Below are 27,561 nucleotides of genomic sequence, written 5' to 3'. Positions count from 1 at the left end.
AAATATTTTGCACACGTGTGAGCTGATACTTTTAGCAAAGAAAAACTACAACCCCAAAGTCAGGAAGGGACACCCTGGACTCTTTCCACTATGGCAGACACAGTCACACAAAAGAGGAAACAGAAGCCATAACGGAATGATTCCACATTTGTCTGCAGCTACAGTATAGTAGCTTTGATAGGCAATGGTACCTAATAAGATAGTCAGGGATTAAGTTAGTGTTTTACAGACAAATGTGTTTTTGTGCCAGTTTGTTGCTGTTTTATTTTTTTTTACTTGTAATGTTTAATTTATTATGCTGGTGCTTTCTAAACTAGAACATCTGTAAACAAGTTTAAGAATGACCTCCCTCCTATTTTACATCCACAAGTGGTGCTCCTTTCTCGTGCTGAAATTTTAGATATCGTAACAACAACAAAATCTGTGTGGAGTGGAGGGGGAGGAGGGAAAGGAGACACCTTGCCTGACAACATAATGTGTTCCTCTTACGTGAATGCACATTTCCAATTTGCCCAGCTCTGAGTACAGAACTGACTCCTGGTACTAGAACTACAGTATGTACATACTCTTTATAGGTCAAACCCAATTAAACAAACTACTACTAAATATTTAACAGCTCAGTGTAGTAATTAGTGACAAATAACAGAGGCTTACGTTGACAATTGCACAGTAACATTTCCAACAGGACATTTCTCATTTCCTTCTCTTGTTTTCTTTTGCTTGCTGAATTCTGATAAGTCTTTTTCATGATTAAGCAGACAATGAATGTTATTTTCTGCACGTCTATTGAGTCAGTCGTGTGTTTCTTTACATGTTATCAGAAGAGTGTTCCTGTGGCCCTTTCCCTTCCCCAACTTCCATTCTGTTTGTTCTAGTTTAAAGCAGAATGACTACTAACTTCTGGATCAGTGCATTGATTTCAAATCCTAAACTGACTGGCAGGCCTTGAATTTAAACTCCTGTCCATAGGATTCCAAAGGTCATCCAATTGAAATGGAGGGGAAGCACATACAGCTGTGATTTATATGCAAAGGGCAACCTTTAAAACAATGATTTCCAGTTACCACAAGTGCACATACAAGCCTTCCTCTGGATAAGATTACAAATAAACAGTACCCATTAAGAACGGTTTCTTCATATGTGAAAGAGAAAAAAAAACACTGTAACTTGCCTGTATTCCTTTATTATTTACACAAATCTATACATACAAACACACCACCAGTCCATAGATCACTGTGTTCACTCCACTACTTTGTGCCATACCCACAGTATATTGTGCTTATGGTTATCGAGTGACAAAAAGGAGCTCAGAACTTAGATTTTGCATATATTATCTTTGAGCATACAATACCCCCTCCACCAGGGCCACTCAACTTTGGAAGCCCTGGGGGACACAATGAAATTCACAGCACATGCCAACTTAAGTGTGGTTGTATGTATATGCAAATATATGCAAATAGCTTCTTTCACACTGATGGGCATGAATACAAAGATTAAGGCAAGACTGCACAACACTCAGGCCCCATTCAAGTCAGTTCTGCTGATATTAATAAAATGCAATATTTACCCAACTTTCACCCATATGACAGCACTTTTTATGAGCAATGACAATCCAGAAATTTAACTACTATAATGCATCTCAACAGAAGACCATTATATTGACTTGCCATTGCAGAGCGTGTTCCCAGTGGAGGCCATATTCAAAGGATCCCATCCACGGGCCGTGTGTTGAGTCCCGCGTAAACCCAAACCGCACTGTGAGCAGCAAACAAACATTCCCTGGGCCGCATGTGCTTAGTAGCCCTGCCCTACTCTAACATTTAGCTCAGCTAAGGATATACATTCCCAAAAGATAATAGAAAAAAAAAGGTAGAGAGCATACAGAGTTTCACTGAAGTAAAGGTAAATGATATTTCAAGGAGTCAAACTTTCATTCGACAACAATCAGCCTTTAATTTCTCAGGTAAGGCTGCACCATCTCCACATTTGCACATGGAAATCAGCTCTGAAGGTGGTGCACTAATCACAAGGCATGCATGATGTTTTCAGATACTACAGAACTGTACTTTTGGGGTCAGTGAATCAAACACAGCCACCAGGTGAGGTTGTCTTTTTAGGTGGAAAAAGATAAATAACTGTAGACACCATTTATACTCAGCAGCCACCTACCTGTAGCGCCACGCATCTGAAATGCAGGACTTTAATTCCTTTACAAAAAAGCTGTGCTGTAGCTATGGAGAGACTAATCTATATCCCTCACATTCTTATACAATTTGGCACTCCACGTTTATTTTAATTCATTAGAATAAAACAACCTAATTAAAACAGCTCTTTAAAGTGAAGTATTAGCTTGATCCCAGAATAAAAGCAGAATCTTGTCTATTAGAAGGCGATTCATCATACCACGGCACACTCTTATACAGATTCAAAGGTAAGCTATAAACAAGTACACACAGCAATACTACAGTATGCATAAAGGGGCAGGCAACAGGAGGTCTGCTTTCTAATCAGTCCTCAAAGGAGCCTGCTATACAGAAGTGGCACTTATTGAAATTTAAAGCTCTTACATTTACTTTACCTTGGCAAAATTTATAAACAAGTATTTTCACTAAACTGACTGGCGCGCCAAACAGCAACACAAAATCAACTCAAAGATTTGGGCCATCCCCAGATAAAGCTTCCCAGAAAGCTACTACCTCTTATGCTAAGGTGAAACGTGTTTGGGAGCTACTTTTACAGTCCTTACAGTATATAATATCTCTTCACAACATCATCAGCAAGATCTGTACTATCACTGAACTGTGAATTGGATCCTATAGTCGCTGCAGTTCTCTTGAGCATTTGAGACATTTTAAGATTGGATATTTTAGCTTTGTGGCCACATCAACTAGAGAAATAACTGTTTGGCATTAGAACAACTCCCAGTTTGACCTATAGCTTTATTCTTAAATGCTGTTCAGTTTACAAGGAGATCTAGATTATGTAAATTGCAGCTTTAAATATATATGTTATTGTTGTTAAAGTTCACTTTTTTGGTTTGTTATTTTTCTCTCACATTAATTGCTAAAACAATTAAAAAGTACAACCTTTCACATACCATTACACAAACACATACATAAAGGGGAAAAAAAGAAAAATAGAAAACAATAGGAAGGGTTAAATAGGAATTCTCCTGAATATATGCACAGTTTTGGTGAACATTTTGTCGTGTCCTAAAACACACCACTTTGTAGAAACTTCTTTTTTTGAATAAAAGCCATGCTACAGTAAAACAACTTCAGGCAAAATTCCTCCTAAATTACAATGCTGTTTCTGTGAGAACACACATTACTTCATACTTACATGTCAGCATGTTTCTCCAAATTATCTTTGGGAACACAATAAAAAGACAAATCTGCAAGTCTGTAAGAAACGTTCTGCTGTTGATAAAAGTATGTGCCATTCACAAATTACAGTCTGCTGTACAGTACAAATTGATCTGTATTGATCCTAATGGTAAATGCTCCTTTTTTATTAGCATAGCTGTATAAATCTGTCACACTTATGCTCCTAAAAGAACAATTAAAGTTACTCAAAATTCTGAAGTTTTAACTCAGGAAAGAAAAATTTGGGCCTGGAAGGTGACCTGGAGTGGAGCAGGGAGACTAGTACCAGGCACAGAAAATGAATGGACCACTCTTATTAATATAGTATCGATTAAACTAAAACACCAACATTTTTACACTTGGGATGCATAAAATCTGGACTGATTTTCAAAGATACAGAACACCCCATAATTCCTAGTTAGATCAGTAGCAGCTGAAAGTGCTGAGGACCTTCAGGAGTTGTTTTGCATCTTGCCAGATCAATATCAAATCAGTCACTTACTTAGGTGACTCTGTGGTTTTAGGCACCCTGCTTTAGGCACCAGAGTTTAAATTTCTGGCCACATGGGTTTACAGTAGTTTAAACTGGTTGTCTAAAAAGGCACAGAACTTACCAGATAATGCTTTCTTAACAGCTTTCTGAACCATCCTCTGGCATTCTACAGCAGGGATGTAATTTTCTATAGAATTCTATAGGACAGTCCAAAACCTACAGAAGAGAAGGTGGCACAGAACCAACCAAGTATTATGGCTCTACGCCATCCAGGCATTCCTGCACACTAAGGGAATCTTTAGCTGTCTGGCTAATGCAGCTTTATTGCACTTTTGTGCTGCCAAAGTCCAAGCTGGAGGTTGGGAATCTGGATCTTAATTTTTAAAGTAGTTTGCAAACATTAACTAATTTGTCTTCAGTGGTGATGTAGGTAAATATATATAATTACCTCCATCTTCCAAGTTGTGGAAACAGACACAGGATCAGATTTCCATAAGCCTATTTGCTAATGCACAATCCCCAGTTGCTTGCACATGCAGTGAGCTTTTGAAAATTTGGCTTTCAGGAAGGTCAAGTGAGTGTCCCATGGCCACAGTGGAAAGCAGTGGCAGAGATTAGTAAAGCACTCTCGACATCTGTTCTGATGTTAGGTCCACACTGCTTCTTATGGAATATACTGTAATGTTCTGTTGATTTAAATCAGTGTGCCACTTCCTCGTACAAAATTGATTACTGCATGTCATACTTTATAATCTCTCCAATGAGATGGATGTTTGCCATGCTCCCTTCCCCTGGAATCCCTCCATCAACAGTTGAAAGGTTACAAACAAGTTGTGTTCTCGTTGAGACTAAAAATGGCTCTGTGTTTTGCTAAAGCTTCCTCTGAAGCATGGGCAGCATGTGCATGTGCATCTGAACACCACCCCAATGAAAGGAGGGAATGAGAGATGCTAAACAATGCTGCACAAAGTTGCAGACTGTTCGGCTACAGGCCAGAAAATGAATCCAATTTTTCATTCTGTCATTATAAATATTTCAGTGCAAATGGTACTGATTTTCTGCAACTGTGGTTAAGCAAAGGGCCTCTGAGTGAATATTAAAAAAAAAAAAAAAGTGAGAGAAGAGAAGAAGAAGAAAGAAAAGAGAAGAGGGAGGAAAGAAATGTAAGGTTAGCAACCAATTAATTTCTTATTTAAATGTAAAAGATACTGGGAGAAATTCTAAGGTGATATAGTGTGCAACTCAAAGAATGGGGAAAAAAAACATTTACTCTGCTCTTCTTCTGACAGTTTCTCATAAAATATCTGCAGTCCATCTATCTTTTAGTACTCCAGGCTCCTCTGGAGAGCAGAAAATAGTAGTTTAAAGCTCACTTCAGTGCCAGTCTGCGGGAGATTGCTTTCCACAGGACCCCTGCTGATGGAGGCCTAGGGGAAGAGGCCCAGGAGTTATTCAATCAGCCCAAGACTCTGGGGCGGCTGGGGGTCCTTTGAGGGCTGATTATAAAGCTGCCCTCCTGTTGCCTGCCTCGGAACAGAACGAAATGAGCAGCCTCTTGCTGAGCAGATTCTGCAAGAAGGAATTTCACCTGTCATGGAGTTTGTCAGAATTCAGGATTTATCTTGGTGCAAAATTAATAAAATACCAAGTAGGATTTCAGCCTGACTACTCAGCTATGTCATCTCAAAGTGATCTTTCACCTAAGGAAACCTGGACACTGAGCTACTGAAGTCATTCTTGCCCTACTTTTATTTTGCAGAATGCTATGACTGCATAACAGAATTATTAGCTGTGGATTTCCTGACAATTACACCAAACGTCAAGTGGTGGGTGGGTGCTACTGTCTGAAAGCATGACCTTTCACCTCACTTCTGTGGTTCCAAAACCTTCAGGGAATAAGCTAAGAGTCTGAAATATAAAAAGGCCATTTCTGCAGTTTATAACACAGTGGGTCCCTTATGGCACCACATCTGTTAAATTCATACACTGGTATTTCAGGCCTGGATTTGATTTATATGTTTTTAAAAAGTACAAACAACAGACTATGTAAGATCAAATATCGTGAAACACCACAAATTAATCTTGCTGTTGCAATAAACCATATGCAGTTTCACCTTACTTTTAGACATAACACTCAGCTTACAACCCACCCTAATAGCAAGGGGCCAGGTTAATAAAGCGTCGTCTCAAAGCTCTGTGGTTGAGTTCAGTTCTTCCTAAACTGTGGGGTAGTGTCAACTCAGTTCTCTTTAGACAATGTCTTGCACCATAAAAATCTTGATACAATATCTATTTAAGTAAGATTGTGTTAGCTGATGATCTCTGCTCATGTGAATCCCAAGTCTCAGGTAACAAAGAAGCAATTAACTTGCAGCCTCCAAGTAGACTGCTTCAATTCAGAGAGGAAGTCAACAGGAGGAAAATAAAATAGTTGTCTACACCAATTGGGTGATGGGTGGGTAAATACTATTCAATAGACAAGGCCACTGGCTGCACAAATTCCGATGCTCCAATCACAACACTAAAAAGGGAGAGTCACTGTTCCAACAAGCAGCAGAATAATTACACACTGGGAGCAAGTATAACTTTGCCAGTAAACTCTGTCTCCTGTCTCTACACTCTCTCATGCAGATTATCCCTCTTAGTATAATAGGCAACAAATGTAAGACAGTTTGAGTCATTTAAAGCTACAGACACATTTTTCTTTTAATTTGCTAATCAGCATTTTCTAAATTAGAGCTCATTTGAAACTGTAATATATCCCCCTTCCAGCTCTTTTCCATTTAAATGACAATTCAACATTAATACAGATCATAAAACCACCTTTACCAGGCAGTAGTCGTCTGACAGTTTTAACACCAAGAGATGTCACAGTAAAGCGAGAGAGAAAGAGAGAAAGCACACAACTGAATGCACAGATGGTGGGAGGGGATGCAGGGTGCTCTCAGCAGGCTACAGTAGAGATGCATTAACTCCACAGAGGGATAAGGGCTTCCCACCAGTACAGTCATGAATTATAACTGAGCATGGGAGTGAGTTCTTAGTGCCTGTCTCACAGCAAATATACTGTTCCATTTTCCTGCACAATCACCTTTCACCTTTACAAACTCAAAGCAAAGCAAAATGCACTGCTAATATTTAATGGTATCAGAGTTTCCGAATATTACATTCCATATATCTACAGATACTGGGTATACGAGTAAGTATCCATCATTTAGTCAGACACAGACAGACAGGCATGTGCATAACTCACATTTAGTTTACTTTGGGGTTAGTTAGGTAATTCTGCTGCAACATTAGATTCTACCAATGCATATAAACACCTACGACTGTATGTAGAGATGGGCATAACTCAGCAGTTTTGGTCCACAGGCAAGGAGTCACTTTTTGTTTTCAATTTACAGGATGGGGTAGGGGTGGTCACCCAGAGCATTGAAAGCAAAGCAAACACCACTCAAAGAATCACAGACTTCTTCCCAGTTCTGTGTCAAATCCACGATATTTCAGATGGTTTCCACTCAAAATCACAGGTCAGTCCCAGTTTGGAATCAAAATATGGTTAACCTGACCCAGATAACAGGTTGAGAAGTAAACCTGAAATCTGTTCCTTCTGGGTTAGGGTTCTGTTATGAACAGCTCCAGTTGTGTTGCCATTATCATTCAAATCTTTTTGACTATTGCTTGTAATGAAGCAATCTGAATATGCTGATGTTTTGAAAAGGAGGAAACTCATTTGAGCCAAGATCTCTGTTTAATGGAGTTTGCTGGATGTATCCCTTGATGAATCACTAGCCACACATTATGTAGTGTTTTTAACAAATTATTTGTACCTCCCTTGTAAGGAGAAACCATCCCTTCCCAACTTTCCTACCACTCAGTTCAATGGAAATACCTGTTATTTTAGGAAGTTTAAGATTTTGCCATTTTTAAAGGATTCATTTATATCCGTCTTTCACTTTCGCTTACAGGCTCAGTGTTCCTGTTCTAAGTGACAGCACCGCAAGCACTGCTTTTGAGCACTATTCATCTTGCCTACCACATCTCAGGCTTTTACACAGAACGCGTCTCACTCTCCAACAATGGAGCTGTACTCCTTCATAGCTTCAGGGCAGAGACTGTTAGTAGCTGTAGACTTGCTGCAAATATCACAATAAAGGCTACAAATGTGAATTTCTCTTAAACTATAAGTTCAGCTCTAGAGGTACCACAAACTCCATCAAGAGCAAACAATATATCTTTCTCCAAATTCATGGCAGCCATGGCAAGTTGTTTTCTAAATGATCAGACCTGTCAATGCATCAGGCCATCAGTGAAATTAACATTTTCCTCCCTTTGGGGTCTACAATCAACTTTCACAATTTTTTGCTTTCTTTACATTTAATAGGCTTTTTCTTGGTGGGGCATTGAGTCATGCAGAGGATGGGGTGGGCGGGGGGAGGGGAGATGGAAGAAGGGGGAGGAACCCACCAGAGTAGTGTCTGGAGAAGATCCAGTGCTACAGTGGCTAAGCTCAGCTCTGCTGCCTCTGCTTCTGATTTCGGACTAAATTCCACATAGTGGCTGAATGAGAAGAATTGGGAAGGAAGTTTTGCTATGAAAAAAATGAAATGAGTTCAAGAGCCAGATCCCAAATGGTGGCATGCTTAGTGAGAGAATAGCAGCAACCCATCCCAGGAGGCTGCAGCACACAGAGTCAGAACCAGCTGGGCATTGCTGCTACTTTGCCTGTTGCTAAGCACAGAAATGGGAGCCGGATGCAGCTCTGGAATGGGAGAGTTCCAATGGCTCAGTGGCAGCCTTCTGCCTTCGCCGTGTGGAAAATTGCAGAGCCAGTGGAGAGTGGAGCCAGGAATGATGAGCTGATTCAAGATGTGGAGGGAGGAAGAGAGGGAGGTTTGCAGAACTGGCCAGGAAGCTCTTCAGTACACCATTGCTGGATGCTTCATACACTGTCACACTGATGGCCATCTGTTGTCAGCTCTGGGCCAGATGAAAGATAATATAATGGCAGCTACTGGTAGCCAACAGCAGGGCTGTTGTAGGAAGGAATGAGTCCTAGAATGAAGAAGTGGTGCTTCCTGTTTAGCATAGAAAAATCAGTCACCGATACATTAGTGAGCAATGAATGAATGGACAATTAAGAGAACTGAATTGAGCTACCAGGGAAACTAATCAAATGCAAATAGCATTCGTATGTCTACCATTTGCTTCCGCTTACTCTGACTTACTCAACCAATCTGATGAACGGTGGTGTTGTGTACAGTGAAACATTTAGGGCAGAGATTATTAAACTGATTTTGTGGACAAAATTGCATTCTGTTTTTAATTTTTATCTGTGGTAATAGAGTACTTAGTCCTCTCAATCCACAGCAGATATCTCTCCCCTGTTGTCAGTAGGTGGATTTCACAAGAACTATAATGGTAGAACTTGGTAATAACTGAAATTTCAGTTGTTATTCTCATTATTTATTGTCTGATTCATGCCTCATCAATGTCTCTCAGCAGAAAATATATTCACCTTCTTGACCACTGTTTCTGTCTTTTGTTTCTCTTTCACACATTCCTTTTTTCTGTTTCTCTCTCCCCTCTCTGCCTTTTATTCTCGTCTTCTTTTGTCTCTTCACATTCATCTTCCTGGAACACTTTCCAGTTTTCCTCCATAGTCTTCACTTTCATCCCCTTCCCCAACCCATATGCTAAAATGATTAGCAATACAAATGTTAATGTTGAAATATAGTGTGTCGTCATTAGGGTTCAGAGTTAAAAACCACAAAGATGAATGGAGAACTAGTGGAGCATACAGTTCTCATAGTAATTATTTCAGACTCCAATTGCAGATTAAAGAAGACAATACTGGACTGATTTACCTCCGGTTAATGTAAGGACAGTCTTTGAAATCACATCGTACAGAAACTTCATCTGACATGAAAACCAATGCAATCTGGAACATAAGTGCATCACAGGGAATGGATAATGGATGCAGACTTTGAGCTAATTGTTTGCTTTCATCAATTTAGGGACATAGTATCAAAAACACATGCTTACTTCTCAAGCAGAACAGATATATGTGGGGTAAAGAGGAAACTGCTAGCAGAAAATATATATGTGTATATAAAACAGGAAGTTGTACATGAATATATTTAATTGTGCTTTGCTTTACACATTTTATAAGATCACATACGTATTTTCTGTATGGGTATTTTGTGGGTTATTCTTGAGGGAATTCTGCACCACTGCGCTTGTGCAGAATTCACAACCTCTGCAGATTTCCTTGCTTTGCCACAGAAAAATGACTTCAGACAAGGAAGCAAAGAGAGACCACAAGAGCAGACACACACCCCAGACACAGCAGCACGGATGTATCATTTTAGGTGCCCAGAGCAATTAGTGAAGAGGTAAATCACTGTGGGGTGGGTGAATGGGGGAGGCCACAATTTGGATGGTGGCTCCTACTCTGGGCTCAGCGTCTCTTCTCCTGGAAGGAATGGCAGGGGTCAGGTCAGATCCACCTCAGAAATCTCCCATGTCTGCAGGAAACTCTCCACACTTCCTATCCACAGCACTCCTGGGCCACAGAGGGAGGGCCACTGTTGTTTTTAGGCTGGGAGGTATACATTCAGCTTTATGACTGTCTAATTTGCAACTGGTTAGCTCACCCCATGTTTAGACTGACATTTTTCCTTTAAAACCATTAAAAGATTACTTCTGAAAAATCCAGACTGCATTAAACATACAAGTACTACTGCTGCCACGACCCCCTCCCCCGCCACCCCAATGGGCTTCCCGGCTCCACTCTCCACATCCCAGCTGTGCTGCATGACGGGCTTCCCAGCTCCCGGCAGCCCAGCTGGGCCATGTGTGGGACTTTCTGGCTCCCCCTCCCATCTGCAGCCCAGGTGGGCTGCACGCCAGGCTCCCCCCCCCCCCACTGCATTGTGCGGGGCTCCTGCTCCCCCTTTCCTTCTGCAGTGTGCTGGGACTCTCTGATCCTTGAATATCCATGGTCCTGCTGGATCACAGATGTTGTCGCACCAGACAGTCCCGGTTTACAGAAGAGCAACCTGTATTAAAATGTTACAGTTTAAATGAATAAATAGTTTTGGTTAAATATTTCTTCAGTTTCAATTCATTTTATAAATGTAAAAACAGACAGGCTTTAGGATCTTGTAGAACCATTAGCCCTGTACAAGTTACCAACCCAGAAGCCTCTTCAGGAATACTGTTCTAAGTCCATAACAGAAGCTTTAGATCTGCTTCCCCGCCAGAGAAATAAAGCATCCCCAAAATAGTTAAAAGCAGGTTCTTCTCCCTGAGCAACAAAGACTTTAAAACTTGTTTCTGAAGAAAAGAAAGGATGCTTTTGGCAGGAAAGGGGAGAAGAAAGATCTGTTGAGATTATTTAAAATTAAGGTCTGTGCTTTTCTATGAAGACTCCAGAAACTATGCCAGTTATTAGATTAATAATTAGAAAGGCAGCACTGTCCAAGAGATAGGGCTCTCAACTGGGAGGTGTGGGTTCTATTCCCAGTTCTGTCTCTGACTTGCAATGTGACCTTGTGCATGTTACTTCACCTCTCTGTTTCTCCTCCTCTCCTTTGTCTAGCTTGTCTATTTAGACTGTAAGCTCTCTAGAGCAGAGCGTGTCTCTTACTATGTATTTTTTTCACCATTCCTAGTACAATGAGGTCCTGATCTCAGTTGGGGTCTCTAGGTGCTATTGAAATACATACAAATAATTAATTGGTAATTGTAAACACTCTTGCTGAAAAGCTCGCACAGGCCTTAAAGGGGACCTAAAACTAACATTGTACTTATTTTTTCCCATTTAATATTGTGTTAATATAAATAACTAAAAAAACCCACAAAAACCCACCATATTCCTGAGCTGACTCCCAGGACATGTGATTTACTCCCCAGCTCATTTGAAGTTGCCTCTGAGGTGGCTAGGGTTGCCAGGTATCTGGTTTTGAACCAGACAGTCCAGTATTTGAGTTTTCTGTCCAGGATACAAATTGAGAAAATACCGGACATATAAATGTCCGGTATTTTCTAATTACGTTTTTATTATTATCATGAGTATCAGTATGTAGTTGCGTACTGCCTGGCTGGTAGACAAGCTCACACACTCACCCAGGCAGTACGCAACTATGCAGTAGAGAGGAAGGGGGTGGGGCTGGATGGAATCCCCAGGGCCGGACTTGCTCGTGTGCCCCGCTGGGACCGTGCATGGGACAGGCAGCGCCCCGGGATCTGTGAGCACCCGGGCCTGCCCCGCTCCCCACCAGCTGGTTCCTCCCCTTCTGTTCCCCCCCCCCCCCCCCCCCGCCGGCCAACCCTGCTCCCCCCAACTCCCTCCTGGCCAGTCCTGCTTCCAGCCACCCAGTTCCCTTCCCCACCCCCCAGTCTTCTCTGGCCAGCACTGCTCCTCTCAGCCAGTCCTGCTTCCCGCCGGCCGGTCCCGCCCCCTCCCCCTGCCCCCGATCTGAGATCAAGTGTGTACGGTATTTTTTTAAAAACCATCTAGTAACCCTAGAGGTGGCTGTGCCCAGAAATTGCTCACAACATTCTGTCACACCGTGGAAAGCTTCAATAACCCCCCCCTCCCGCTTTGGCCTAGGGTGACAGATTTGGCTCAGCTGCCTCTCTGTTATGATGGAAGAGCTGCTGGGTTAAATATGACTGAGTGCCATTATGACCTGGTCCAAAGGGTTGTAACACCATTCAGGTTAGGCTATGTCATGGATGCATAGCTGGGTCAAATCTGCTGTGCAAAGTGCCGCCTAGTTTGCCTAAAGTTAGGGCAGCTCCTGAATGTGCCTTGCTATTGTTAAGTGTGACTCTTCTGGGTGTTTGCGAAACAGTGGTGATACAAAAATCTTGAAAGGGAGTCCTAGTTTTTTTACTAGAATGGTAGTTGTTGATTTGGCATTTTCTCAGGGGTGGGGGAGTTTATAAAATATGGGACTCCACATTTTCATTCAGTCTGCTCTTCCAGACTTCAAACAACATGAATCCGATGATCCACAGAAAAAATTTCTACTGTGAAGATTTGGGCCCTATCAAGGTTTATATAAAGCTATGGGGCAGCATAATGCATCTATTGTCTATATCTGTATATGCTCTTCCTTTAAATTATCATTGTTGTTATATGCATGAGTATGGCTCTCATCCCCATAGCATCTATTCCCTTTCTGTTTTTTTACACTTTTCTTATCATCACAGTAGCTGAGCATTGCCTAGAAGTGCATTGAGAGACATGACTAGCATCTGTCATGTATGGCAGGTGCATAATTTTGACTAAAAGCAAACAACTGTTCCCAAATATAGTAAACAGATAAATTGTGACCCTCTCACAACACAACCTTAAAGGCCAGCAATGAAGAAAACAAAGCCAATAAGCTAAATGCTAGGGATTCACAGAGCCTGCAGCTAGTGCAAAGCCTGAACAAAGAGACTAATCTTAGAATGCATTCTAAATGCGGCCAGGTTCATGCTTACACATTCTCAGCAAGATCAGATTCCAGAAATGACAGCCTGCTTCCTAGAATGCCCACCCCCAAGTTCCATTTAAGATAACTGGCTAGGGCATAGGACAAGAAGCTTCTGTGTACTGGACAAATGCAAGTGGCATGGTGAGACACAGAGAGGCAGTCTCTGAGGTAACTGAGATCTCGTCTACTTAGGGCTTTGTGCAGTAGATAGTAACCAACACCTTAAAGTTACCCTGAAGTGAATTGGCAACCGACAGAGAAGGAAACACAGGTGTAATACATCTATTTATTCCGATATATTTTTGTATCTTTCACTGGAAAGCAGGTGCTTTAGTTAATATGAATTTAAATGCACCAGGGTCAGAGAAAGCCATAAGTCTTGGGCAGGAGTAGCTTCTGAGGGGAGAAAATGTTTGGTTTTACATTAATAAAAAAGAAAAAGGCAGCTGTTGTGAAGTGCTCAGGTTTGGAAATAGTAGCACAGTCCTGGGGAGCTGGACTAATAGGCCGGGGACAGGTGATTATATTATCTCTCTCTTTTGTAGATGTCATACACATAGCTCTATAATATTCATCAATATTATCTATGCTATTTGTTCATTTTTTTCTTAAGGCCTACTGCAGTTCATTCTTTTCTCTTTCTTGTTTTCTTCCTATTTCGTTTCATCGCTCTTTCCCTTATCTCTTCCATTTCCCCCCTTTGTCTTCTCTACCTTAGCAGTGTCTCTTTTCTTAATCTCTCCTTCCCAAACTCAGGTACCACAGTAAATTAACAGAGCTGGCTGAAATTTGAAAAATATAGTTTCATCAAAATTGAAGAGTTTGGCAAGAACAGCTTGGTTTCAACAAAATGTTTGATTTTTTTAAACAGGAAGAACAAAAAAGGACACACGCATTTTCATTTTGTTTACCATCAACATTAATTTGTTGGTTTTTGAAAATAAAATCTTTCATTAGGTGCTGGGTTCTTTGCAAATGAATGTAAATATCACAGGAATAAAATTGGTCTCTCACCTTTCCTTGTCCACTGAGATTCTTCTTTATCCTTCCCATCACCCTCTAATTCTACTCACCCCAATTCTGTTTTCTGAATCCCAACCCCCTCACACTTTATCCTCTCCCCCACTATAATAGATCCCCCCTCTTAACCCACACATTTGATTCTCATTCACCTGGGGCTAGACTTTGTGCATGAGTTCTGAGCTGGACTCTAAATAAGGCAGTGTTAGCATCCAGGGGTTGGCTGGGAGATGCAGCTCAGGCACTTGGGAGCACTACAAATAGGACACTCTGCCTTATCTTAGATCAGTGATGAGCAACCTGTGGCCCCATTGGCGTTCTGTGTGTGTCCCATGAGACACTTTGTTTACCATTGTCCAAGCCCAAGGTTGCCAGATTCCGCTGGTTTTCATCAGTGTAGTTTTTTCCTAGCGGCATTACAAAAGTGACACACACTGAAAGCAAGGGCATGGGAAGCGAGGTGCATGCTGATTGTGAGAGCTTTTTGCTCCCTCTGCATCCAATTAGGCCCACGGATGGGGAAGAGAGAGGGGAGGGCAAAGGGGGCAGTTGCCCGGGGCCCGGTGATTCAAAAAGGTCTTAAAGGACAATAGACACCTCCTGGAAGATCTCAACATTTCAATGAGGTGGGAAGAAGTGTGCCAGGGGAGCACACTTGGTATGATGGGGTGGTGTGATGGTATGATGGGGTGCCAGACTAGATGGACTAGATGGAAGTGAAGGTGGTTTGACCTGGACATGAGGGGAGAGGAGGTTGGAGTCTGGGACTAAATCAGAGGTTTTGCCAACACCAGAATATAATCACCTTGCTCCGTCTATCTCTAGACTTGGGGAACTGAAAACAAAGGCTGACGTTTCAGTTTCACACACATTACTGTTTAACTGTACAGGCACCACGTCACACACAGAAACAAACAGAGGGTTGATAGAACCATAGAATCATAGGACTGGAAGGGACCTCGAGAGGTCATCGAGTCCAGCCCCCCGCCCTCAAGGCAGGACCAAGCTCCGTCTACACCATCCCTGACAGATGTCTATCTAACCTGTTCTTAAATATCTCCAGAGAGGGAGATTCCACCACCTCCCTTGGCAATTTATTCCAATATTTGACCACCCTGACAGTTAGGAATTTTTTCCTAATGTCCAATCTAAACCTCCCTTGCTGCACTTTAAGCCCATTACTCCTTGTCCTGTCCTCAGAAACCAAGAGGAACAAATTTTCTCCTTCCTCCTTGTGACACCCTTTTAGATATTTGAAAACCGCTATCATGTCCCCCCTTAATCTTCTTTTTTTCCAAACTAAACAAGCCCAGTTCATGAAGCCTGGCTTCATAGGTCATGTTCTCTAGACCTTAAATCATTCTTGTCGCTCTTCTCTGTACCCTTTCCAATTTCTCCACATCTTTCTTGAAATGTGGTGCCCAGAACTGGACACAGTACTCCAGCTGAGGCCTAACTAGTGCAGAGTAGAGCGGCAGCAGGTTGCTGGTGAAGGGCTCAAAGGGGGCAGTTGCCCTGGAGCCTGGTGGTTTAAAAGATTGTGACTGGAGATCCAGGACATTTAAAAGCCTGTTCAGGGCTATTTGGGCCGTGCTGAGGGCAGCCTGGACGAAGTGCAATGTGGTTCGTGTGGTGCTGGCTGCCCCAGCCCTTCTGCCTGAAACCCCACCTGTTCCAGAGGGCCTGGGGCCCCCTCTTCTCCCCACATTGCCCAGGGCCCCGTGAAGTCTGTTACCAGCCCTGAAAACACACACAATAAAAGAGAACAACCTGACAGATCTCAATATAAAGATCTCATGCAATATATTGATGGCTAGTGTAAGTTCTCCCAATCTAATTTCTTAAGCAATAATTTGTACTGCTGTCATATTGAGTATTAACATTAAGTTTTAAATATATTGCAATAGATGACATACTAAATGATCTCACACACTCACACATCATTAGCCTCTTAACTCTAATAACAAATTAGCTCTGGTCAAAAGTGAAAGTGAGGCTCAGTTATGCATCTTACAGACAACAATCTATGTTCTAAAAAGGATAAACACTTTCAGTATAGTGCTTTGCACCACAATCTTGAAATGAAGAAATGCAGAGTGAAAAATAACTCTACCACAGAAATGTATTTTCTTTATGTCATCCGCACTACTGCCCTGTTAGCAAATGCAGATCCTGTAACTATAACTTCCAAATATTCTTCTGCAAACATTGAAATGTTAATTAAAATAATTAATGGATAGTTGATACATTTAGAAAGGTTGGAAGAAGAGAGTAACCAGTCACTGCATGAGTCCTAGAAATGTAATGTTCCTTTCTAAGAAAAAGAGAGCAGCTAAATTAGCTCATAATCAGGTGATCTTTGACCCAAACTTGTTTTCAGAAGTTATACAGGATTTATTCCCCCTCCTTCTATATTCTTCTCCAACAATAAAAGCATTCCACTGACCCTGCAGACAGCATACAAGAAATAAAAGACAATGAAATATTCATATTGCTAAACTTATCTGAAGCTTAATATTTGTGGGAGGTTGAATTGACCAGCAGCTGGACTACTGCATTCTATAGCTTACTCTTCTTTCATTCCCGCCTTCTTATGTCAGTTCTTTTTTTCTGTCCGCCAGAAGGAGAACATGCAAGCACCATTTTTTTTCTTCTGTTCTCTGGCTGTTTTGGGTGCTAAATAGGAATTTAAGTAGTGTTCCCTCTAAGATGAGGGGGCAGCACAGCTTCACAGGTGATTAATCAGCCCTGCCCAATCAGATGCTCAGGGCTCCATGCACAGAGCTGACTGATTGGGCAGGGTTGATTAATCACCTGTGAAGCTGTGCTGCCGCGCAGCTTAGAGGGAACACTGAATGTAAACGGCTCATTTCTTTCCTTTCCTCCTTAAAATATCAAGAACAGCAATTCTGAAATACTCTTGATCTCCACCAAACTATGAAGCAGGAATCCAATGGTTGTTCCTACTATCTAGGTTTAAACGACCAAGTCAGATGCTGTTACTGATAGCTCTTACAACAGGCATGAAATGCTAGATGTGTATGTTATATACAAATTTTCGTTTGCTCTCTGTTTATCCTTCCTCTGCTTCCTCACACCCATACTGAAGAGGAAGGAATGCAGTGAAGCCCAGCTACAGACTGAACCTCTCTAGTCCAGCACTCTCTGGTCTGCCAACATCCGTGGTCTGGCATGATTTTAGTTAGCTGGATGTTCACTTATCATGAGTGTGGCCAAGTTTCCCACAGGTCCCATAAAGTTTGTTTACAGCCACCAGTCCTGGCGTTCAGTGCTCTGTGCTGTTACTTAGCTCTAATTTACCCTTAAATGTCTTCCAAGAGCACAGTAAGCAATGGAGGTGTTGGTAATGCTGCTGTAATTCAACAAATTCTTGGGTTTAGCACCAGTCAGGTGCCAAGGGTCCTGGACTAGAGAGGTTCAACCTGTATAGAACACATATCCTCAGTATTGCTACAGCCCCTGAATCAAACTTCTCTTCATGAATTTGATACCTGCAGCTCTGTTTGGAAAAAGAACTTCTGCGGACACTGCGTGCAGTCATAGATCTTGTCTTCTTGTCCATGGGCTGAGAAAATATGCTGCTGCAATTTGTTTGCTTGAACAAACACTGAAACGTTAAAAAAAAAAGAGCTTTTCATTATTTATTTTCATAAGTGGATAGTAATTTGTAAACATTTTACCATTAATGTGCAGTAATTCCAAGAGGTAGAATTAAGCTGGTACACTGTAATTTCACATTATACTGTTGCACTAATAAGCACAACCAACACTATTCATCTACACAGTGAGGTTCCAATTTTTTTTAAAGGCATTGTACTCAGTGTCTGGTGAAGAGACGCCCCCCAAAACAATCAAGATAGTGCAAATATAAAGATTTAGAAATCCCATGTTCTCTTACAAATTATTTTAAAATGAACTGAAAGTCATCGGACATATTACCTTGAAAATGAACACACGTTAAACTTATTTCCTAGCGATCAACAGCTCTGGAAAGCATGAATGCCAAAGCCCCACTTATTGTATTTGCCTAAAGTTAAAGCTAACAAACAGTTCTGTATTTAAATGTGTTAATGCTAAAAATTATATCCCACAGCTATAGTGTGGCAATGTCTATGAATGTGAAACAGAACTGCAGGTAAATTCTCTTTGGATACTTTAAGATCAACTCTTCCTACACACTGAATGCAAGGGTTTCAATAATATAAACATGTTCAATTTTAATGACTACAAAACAAGGCCCTAAGACTGTGTAACAGTTTACCTAGGAGACATACTATTAATAATTAAATTGTATATGCCAGAGGCAGTGTTTGGGTTGGCAGCACTGACTTCTGATGGATGCCTGGTGCACTGTGACCTAAAAAAGTTTGCATCTACAATATTAATCTGTATAGGCAGGAAAAGGATTTATTAAAGATGCTGGCATTTGACTTTGTCTCCACTCCTAATCATTAAAATTATTCTAATTGCAAGCCAACAAAAAATATTAGAATATTGTTCTTGTGAGTCATACATTTTAATCACTTTTCTCATTACCTTAAAAAACACTGCTCAGATTCCATTTTCCATATAAAACTTATATTGGTGATTTTAGTTCTTGTTAATATTCTTGCAAGACATACTGAAATAATTTAATCGTGCATTGCTAAAAACCACTATTGTTTATGATTAATGCCCTGTGTCTATTTACCCCATCAGCAAAAAGGAAAAAAGATTTCATACAGATTGGAATTGACTTATCTCCATACTCCTTAACATATTTTCCAAGGCTAGTGGCTCAAACATTAAAAGATTATTTTCAACAGGGATCTCGCTCACATGGAGAATCATCAGTGGAAACCCTTTGCAGATACTAGTTTGTAAACTGCATAAAACACCCCCAAAACTTGTCTTTAAACTCTTGGAATCCTTACACACACAACATTAGAGTAAAAGAAAATTACGTCCTTACATAAATGTACACAAATACTAAGAAAAAACCCTCCTACAATCAATAATAAAACCAAAAGACAAAGAACTGCCTTTCTGAAAGAATTATTGAACGCAGATGCCTAACAGGCAAACTGTTGAAGGCAGAACTATACGCAGACTCAGACATGACTACTGCAAGCTGTGCAGAGAAAATGAACGACATATTTTTAAATTTTATAATTTAACAGAAATGTGAAACCTGAACACAGTGAGGTAATAATCAGTGCCAGCCACTCTATCTGCAAGAAGAAAAATTCAACTTTAATTTTCTTTTGTAGGGTGTACTTAAGTTTTATTGGGAAGAGAGCTGCCAAACAAAGAGGAATAAAATGAAGGTATTATGGGGTCTATTTGCCTATCAATGTACATGTTTAACTCCCATTAATGGAGAACAGAAACCTTGAATGACTTCCAAAATAGTCATGCTTTTGACAGAATACCCTAAGTGTGTTTTGTCATGTTTTCCTCTAGTTATGCAACAGTCTCAGATTTTCATTTTGTAAAGCAAATTATTGATTTATTATACATATTACCACTTGTGATTTAAGGTATAATTTTATAAGAGTTGGCTAAGAAAAGGCCTGTTGCCCTTTAAAAAAAAGTCTGTGTACACCCTTTGACTGTGTTCTGATTTTCAAGAACCATCAGGGATAAGTTTTATCCACCATTTTTCTGTCCTCATCATCAAATCTTGATGTCCTTAGTCCTTCTAGGGCTAGTTCAACCCACCCTCTTATCTGGGTTTACATGAATGCATATCTATTGACGTGAGAGGAACTAAATCAGATTTAGACCTATGTAATTGAGGGAAGAAGCTGGCCCTGTATAAGCACAAATTTTCTCCTTTTCTTGTGCCAACAACTAAATTAAACTTGCATTACTGTTGATCCAAGTTCTGCTCTCATTTACCACAACTTCTGTAACTTTAAAGCATATACTGTCACTGGATTTTGCCCTTGGCACGTTTAGAACATGACAGTGATGAAACCAATGTGTATGAATGTAACAATAAGTTCTGCAGTTATAAGAATACAAAGTTCTGATAGATAACTTTGAAATGCAGTTCATGTATATGCACCCCTGACTTCCCATCAAGCCTGACTTTTAAAATGGTTTCTAATCAATATTACTAATGAGCACAAATCTAATAAAATGACCTAAAATCTCAACATGACATAAATACTAAGGGACATATAAATGAAACAGCTTCATGCTATGACAGGGAATGTACATATCCCATCTTCCTACCTGTAAAGCAGACTGGACATTTGAAGGTGCCCCCCATTCCTTCAAAGCTGTGTTCTATCAGGTGGCACTGAAGTTTGGCAGGGGAGTCAAATGTTTGATTGCAGAGTTTACATTCATGGTTCAATCCTTCATCTGGTAGAGAAATCAAAAGGAAGGTGAAATTCATGATGGCTGTTCTAAAGCACCAAGTCCAATATGCTCTAAGGACTGAACAATTTTTTGTTTATCTAGTCTTGATAAACCACATGCCCCTAAAATCTATGGCTGCCAAAATATTCTTCATCTGCAAGATTTAAGAGCATACAAAACAGACAAGCCAAATTTGGCATATATAATTGTCACTGGAGAGAAATGCAGATATATTAGATTTCAGTAAGAAACCGCTCTGGGACAGGAAACATCCATCCCTAATAAACCCACCCTAATCACAAATGAGTACATTTCCAAAGGAGTGCACAAAGAATAGCATGTTTGGCTTCTATCAGTGAAGGTGAGAATAGTGTGCTTAAAACGATCCTTCTGCCACTCTGCCTCTTAGTGGTATTCCACCTGCGAGCATGACAATGCACAGGCTTCAACCACAAAACTATTTTTTAACACCCCGCTCCAGTTTTCCCTCCTCACACCAGGTTTCTGATTTCTCTTGCAGACAGCCACCAAACTCATACCAATCTATAGGCTTTTAACACCCTTTTGGAGAATCACTGTTTTTCCTAGAGGCTCAGAAGCCCCTCACTGTTCTCTGACATAGGCATTTCTGGCAATATCACATGGCCTTAAAACCCTTCCCACTTGCCACCTACAAGTTCCCTGTGCTTTCTTCCACTCACCTCCACAGGCCCCACTTCTAGCTACAGTGAAAGGCCGGCCTACTTAGAAACAGTTGCTAAGTAAGATGCGGCTTCCAGCCCTACTGCAGAGGGGTCAATTCCCAGAGCACAGCTTAGAAAAGGTCCTGCTGTATGTCACTAGAGTGTTACACAAATAACATTGATCTTGCAGGTAAACACAATATTTGATTACTTAAAATCAAACAATAACATACGGCTCGGCAACTGACTCATCTCTACAACACTTCCCAAGTGAAAAAATGATTTAGGAAAGTCCTCTCCCTATCACAAATATATAAATGTCAAACTGACTACCTTCTATTTAATGTAACACTGACTAGAGTGATTAGTAATCATAATGACCAACATGCCAGGTTGGCAACCGTTGTAGGTAGTGAATAGAAACACACATAACACACACACGGTTTATTTTTTTAAAATTCTACTAGAAAATTCTTCCAATTAATTTAAAAAAAAGATGTAATGGAGAGTGTGTGTGTGTGTGTATGTGTGTGTGTGAGAGAGGGAGAGTGTGTAAAAGATGGAAAAGTCCATGTGTATTTGGGGCTGTAACAAATTCTTCTAGAATATAATCATCTAAACAGTTTATGAATTCTTCATATTGAAAAGATTCATATTAAGAAGATGAAATATAACACCTACAAAGCCATAAAGATTTTTGTCTTAGGGTTTCTCTCAATCAAGTAATCACCATTAATGATCTAGGCAAATGATATATAAATTTGCTTTTCCAACATGATAGAATCATGTTTTTAACTTAGCTGTGAATATAAAAACTTTTCGTCTCTTTAAAATGATCTCTTATATGCTTCTTCCCCCCCCCCCCCCCCCCCCCGTTCTTCCTTTCTGTCAGTTATCCTGCAGCACGATAGAGATTCACAGGGATATCCAGGAACACATCAACAAGCACTGTTTTAGCCTTTTCCAAAGCATTTTTCTTTGTTCTTTACAAGGTCTTTTATTAAAACACTATATATGCTAGGGTCAGGGGACAGATGACCATAAGAGCCCTGCAAATCCGTGGATATTCGTTTTATATCCACAAGTATCCACGTCTGAGGTGGTCAATGCAGATATCCATGGCTCATTTTTACAGATACAGATGTAGATGCAGATAAAAATTTTGCACCAGCACAGAGCTCTAATGATCATGACTTGCTTGTGCACAAACTTCAGGTGTCTATGTCTTGAGCTGTGTGCACTGCTGGATGTTTGGTATTCTATCCAAAACTGATCTAGAAGCCTAGTCAATAGATGGGAAGGGTGATGGGGGAGGCGGCTATCTAAGCTGTGTGACATCCTTTATAAGATCACTGTCAATAAATAAATAAATATTGAACCCAAAACATCTTCCATCCTCAGTGGGGATGCTCAGCTTTAGAGGACATACAAGAAGGTAGGTTAAATGCTTAAACGGGATCCTGGGGGAGTGAAAGTGCCTTGTTAGGTCTGGTTGGGCTGGAGTGGCCCACCGCTCACAGTGGGCCCCGCTGGGCTGGCGCCACTATGGGCGGGAGGATGAACTTGCTTGGCCGCCGGTTAACTGGTAACCGATAAGCATCACCCAGTAAGGTGACATCCCTACCTTCTACCAACACTGCCAACCCCATTTAGAGTCTGTAACTCTGTTCTAAGCTAAGGCCCGCCCCATCTAATCACCCCAAAGGGTGGGCAAGAATCCAGAAGACATCTGTGTGGAGGAAGAGGAGGAGAAGGCTTTAAATGCAACGCCATGCACAGAACTCAGCCAGCAGTAGTACTGGGAAGGATCTCCCAATCCCAGCCCCATGGCTGCCATGATGTAGGACAGCTGTGTAAGCACAGCAGGACAGGGCCAGAAACAGGACACTGTAGCCAAAATACAGGACACTCTGCCCATTACGGGACAAGTAAGAGACAGGGGTATAACATGATGCATGTTTTACAAGGTACTCTCCCACAAGCAGGCAGGCTCCAGCAGTGAAGAACAATGTATACACAGCAGCCTCACACAAAGCTGGAGCTTCCCTTTCTGAAGATCCTGAACCGGCATTCTCCCTCCTTCCCCACTAGGAAATAGGCACAGTATTACCGTATTAGATCTGACCAAACATCAACCTACCCAATATAGGGATATAAACATGTAGACGACAACACAATTAACCAATAAGCCTAGGCTTCCTCTGTATCGGAGGCAGCAAGGGGAGAGGGGAGGCAGGAGCTCAGATCTTCCTGCTCCCTCTTGAAAGCCAGCACCTACAGAGGTGGGTGGGGGGAGGCAGAAGCCCACTGCCCCTACAGCGCTGTGCTGCTGCCCTGTGGGTGGGGCAGAGGAGGCTGTTCATGGTGGACCAGGGCTCGCCACAGACAGAGGCTGCTCTGCGGCAGCACTCTCTGTCTGTGGGAGTTCCTGAGCTCTCATAGGGCATGTCTACAATTGTGTAGCTTAAGTTGAAATAGCTTATTTTGGCTTTCAGTGCTGTCTAGACAGCAGGAAGTCCGAGAAAGAGTGTTCTTCCTCCGACTTCCCTTACTCCTTGTACAATGAGGGTTACAGGAGTCGGAGTAAGAAGTCCTCCAGCTCTACATTATGTTGAAATAACTGCTTGTAGTGCAGACGTGGACTATGTTATTTTCCGAAATAACACTGCTGTGTAGATGTGCCCATAGAGAGGCAGTAGAGCGGGTACCGGACGACTCCTCCGGAGTGGGGCCAGGAGCGCACCTGGCTGCCAGGCTGCCCCCGGGGACTATCGAATAGTTTGTGTAACTGCTAAAATTGTATATCGTTACACGACTGTTCAGTTACACTGTTCAGTTACACGCTATCCCTAACCCAGTAACCTTTCTCTGACACTGGCCAGTAGCAAGTATTTCAGAGAAATCCCAATAATGGTAAATTACGCACTATCAAGCCTATGGGGGAAGTTTCTTTGTCAACTTGTCCATGCTGACATACAGACTCACAGCAAGAGGGACAAAGGGAACTCATCTCTGGCTCTTTCACCCATCAAGGTGAAAATAATCAATGCCAAGCCTTGAATCTCAGAGTTAGCGTTCCAAGGGTATACAGATTCCTGAACTGAGATACTGGGGTATAAAAAAATTCCAACAGGAAGGGGATTTTCCTTGCACAGTCCACAATCATCTTAACTGAACATGACAAAACTGGTAAAAAGCTATGAATTCTGATTTGAAGAAAACTGAATTTTGGCTAATCCAGTGTTTTATATGTGTTTAAGAATAGTTGGTCCCTGTTCAAATGTTATATTACCAGAATCCCTGAGCTCTATCGGTCACAATTATTCCAATTACACAGCCTGCTTTATATTGAAAATTTCATTTTCCTGAAGGCTTATAAAAAGGGATTTTAAAAACCACATCATTCACTCACTTTTGGCGAATGGGTATCTTCTTCAGGCAAGAACTGCCAATGTCTGCCAAATGTACGTTTTCTGCTCAAAAACAGATGCATGTAGCCTTTATGATTATGAAGATCACTTTTAAAACATGAACCAATTTGTTTTCTTACTATGTTTGCAGCTTTTCTTTATATGGGACAATTTTGTCACATGAATTTGTCAGAAAACTCACCCTTGTGCTCCACTCCTGGAATAAATGACAGATTTCCACCTAGTAAATTCAAGAATGTGAGTTAGGCACAAATTAAATTTAAGAGAAAGGAATTCAGTACACGGTACTGGATTAGAAGTCAGGAGTTCTGGGCTTCCCCAATTCTGCTACTGACTTATTGTGTGACTTTAGGCAAATAAGTTATTTTCTCTGTTTCAGATTACTCATTGATAAAACAGGGATGGTAGTTTTTACTTAACTCCCCAGGGTGTTATGAAGTTACTTAATTAGCGACTAATTACAGCTTTTAATAAGACTACCATGACAGAAGTGGGGCTCTGCATCAATGCTAGATCCTAGAGGCATTCTAGCACAACCACTGCTGAGCTACCAAGGAGAGCTCTGGAAACACCAAGGGAGCACATATCAAGATGATCTCTGCCTTTCAAAGGTGCAGTACCCACACATAACTTCCCCACCCCCTTGTGATGGTTTTGATCTGACAGCTAGCACAGAGAACGGCAGGGGCAAGCCCTGCTCTGTTTCCTATGGAGAGTTTAGTAGTATCGCTAGGCTGGTGTTGGGAGCCTCCTTCTGGAGGTACAGTAAAACCTGTGTTATCCAGCACGCTCGGGGATTAGAGCGTTCTGGTTATCTAAAAATTCTGGTTATCTGAGGGTCCCATCAACCTAGGAAAAACCAATGGACAATAATACTAAAACTCAGGTTTTTAATATTGGTAGTTTTGTAGTCTGAGGCAGTTGGTCTCACATTTCTATTTTGAGTTAAAGATGATTAGTAGTTCTTCAATAAAAAATTGTTAAGCCAATCATGGTAAACCAAGCCAGGCCTGTGCGCCTGAAGATGTGACAGTATTGTGGCTGGGGGCAATGCCGGTTAACAAAGTTTTCTGGTTAACAGAGTGCCAGATAACAAAGCTTTCACTGTATACGGTGGGAGAGGGAGTTGGAAAAATATCTTGAGTCCTCTTACATCAGTGGTGGGCAATCTGTGGCCCGGAGACCATTGGGGTTCTGTGTTTGGCCCAGGAGACATTCTGTTTACCGTTGCCTACGCTACAGGGTTGACAGATTCTGCTAGTTTGCTTTTTTTCCTGCTGGTATTACTAAAGTGACACACACGTAAAGCAAGGGCACATGAAATGACGTGTGATGATTGCACACAACATGGACTGTGGGAGCTGTGCATTCCCTCTGCATCTAATCAAAGCACTGCTACAGGTCAACAGGCACACCCTGCAAATTGAAGGTACCCAAGCAGAGTTAGCAAAACTACCCTATCCCAGAAGACTGTCTTGGTTACGATAATCTTGTGGCCCACATAGATGAAGGAGGGCCACTCATGTCTTCCCACTAGCCTACGTTGCCCATCACTGTCTTACATACTTGTGCATGGCCAGACACAATCTGGCTGTTATTTAGCAATCAATTTGATAAGGCACTAAAACAGTGCTTAAAGTATGACACCATAAATAAATAAAAGGCCAGTGAAATGCCACATTTTCAGTGTACATTTGGGATAAGTCTGAAATGCAACGGCATGTCCAGAATAGAGTCCAAGAGGCCTTCTTCCCCACATGAGAGAGCTGCTATCCTTTAAGCAAGAGCAAGGGGAAAAAGTGCTGAACAGCTTTAAAAAATTCAATCAAAATAATCTTCTGCTCTTTAGAAAGGTGGCGGCTGACAGTAATTGGAAAATACTGTCTGACTCATTTATTAAAGTGAGATTCAGAGTCAATTGATTTAATAACCATTAGAATATTCTATTAAGGGTATAATAGGTTGGCACAGCCCTATTTTTTATTAAGAGTTATAGGTAAGAAATAAGCAATGCTATGGAATTCTAGGCAACCACTGTATGGATTAAATTTAAAATGCTGCTTGCAAAATAGGTATTAAAGCATCAACTATGAGGAGGAGGAATAGGAAAGGACATTGCAGTGCAAATGAGTTAGATGAACAATAAGAAAGAAATTAACCTATAATATGAAACCTACAATTTCTAAATCAAACGGAAAACCATACCTTCCCAGTCCCTGGTGTTGCACATTGCAAAACAGGTCAGTATGTCCTTCAAATTATAGATCCAGTAACTCCATAAGGGACTTAAGAACAAAGTATCCACTCTATATCATAAAACCGAGATTTAAAAGTGCACCTACATGGTTAAGGTAGGACTGGTTATGGCCTAACAACATCAATGCTGGAAGATAATTTAATTCGGTGAATGCAGAATCCTTATGTAAATTATTTCTATTTATAATCTTTACTTAGATTATACATAAATGTAAACATGAATGCATTCCAAATACAAGTGTGTAATATTCATATACACATTTAATATGTATACAAATAAGAAATGTTTCAGTGGATAGGGGCAGATTGTAATTGAGGTACAGCTCATTACCTTAGCAGCTAACTTGATAACCAGCTATAAAATCAAACAACAAAATTCATTCACGTTCAAAGTTGCTGTCTTTCTGCTAAAATTCCTCTCTTAAAATTCAGTACCAACATGTTCTAATGCGT

At 41.1% G+C, this 27,561-nt stretch overlaps 1 protein-coding gene across 11 annotated transcripts in view; it reads right to left on the bottom strand.

Moving 5' to 3' along the window:
- Window positions 1-27,561, bottom strand: part of ZNF521 (zinc finger protein 521) — a 281,436-nt gene that overhangs the window by 10,332 nt on the left and 243,543 nt on the right. For 8 of the 11 annotated variants that reach the window (XM_075920829.1, XM_075920828.1, XM_075920827.1 and 5 more), the window contains 3 exons: window positions 25,034-25,072; window positions 20,610-20,741; window positions 17,882-17,997 (listed from right to left, as the gene is read on the bottom strand). In XM_075920829.1, coding sequence (XP_075776944.1) covers window positions 17,882-17,997; window positions 20,610-20,741; window positions 25,034-25,072 — 287 coding nt within the window. The remainder of the gene's footprint in view (window positions 1-17,881; window positions 17,998-20,609; window positions 20,742-25,033; window positions 25,073-27,561) is intronic. The other 3 variants (XM_075920823.1, XM_025186698.2, XM_025186697.2) reach the window with 1 other exon arrangement.

The sequence above is a fragment of the Pelodiscus sinensis genome, chromosome 2, assembly GCF_049634645.1.
Source record: "Pelodiscus sinensis isolate JC-2024 chromosome 2, ASM4963464v1, whole genome shotgun sequence".
NCBI classification, from domain to species: Eukaryota; Metazoa; Chordata; order Testudines; family Trionychidae; genus Pelodiscus; species Pelodiscus sinensis.
This window is presented reverse-complemented; position numbering and strand designations above follow the sequence as displayed.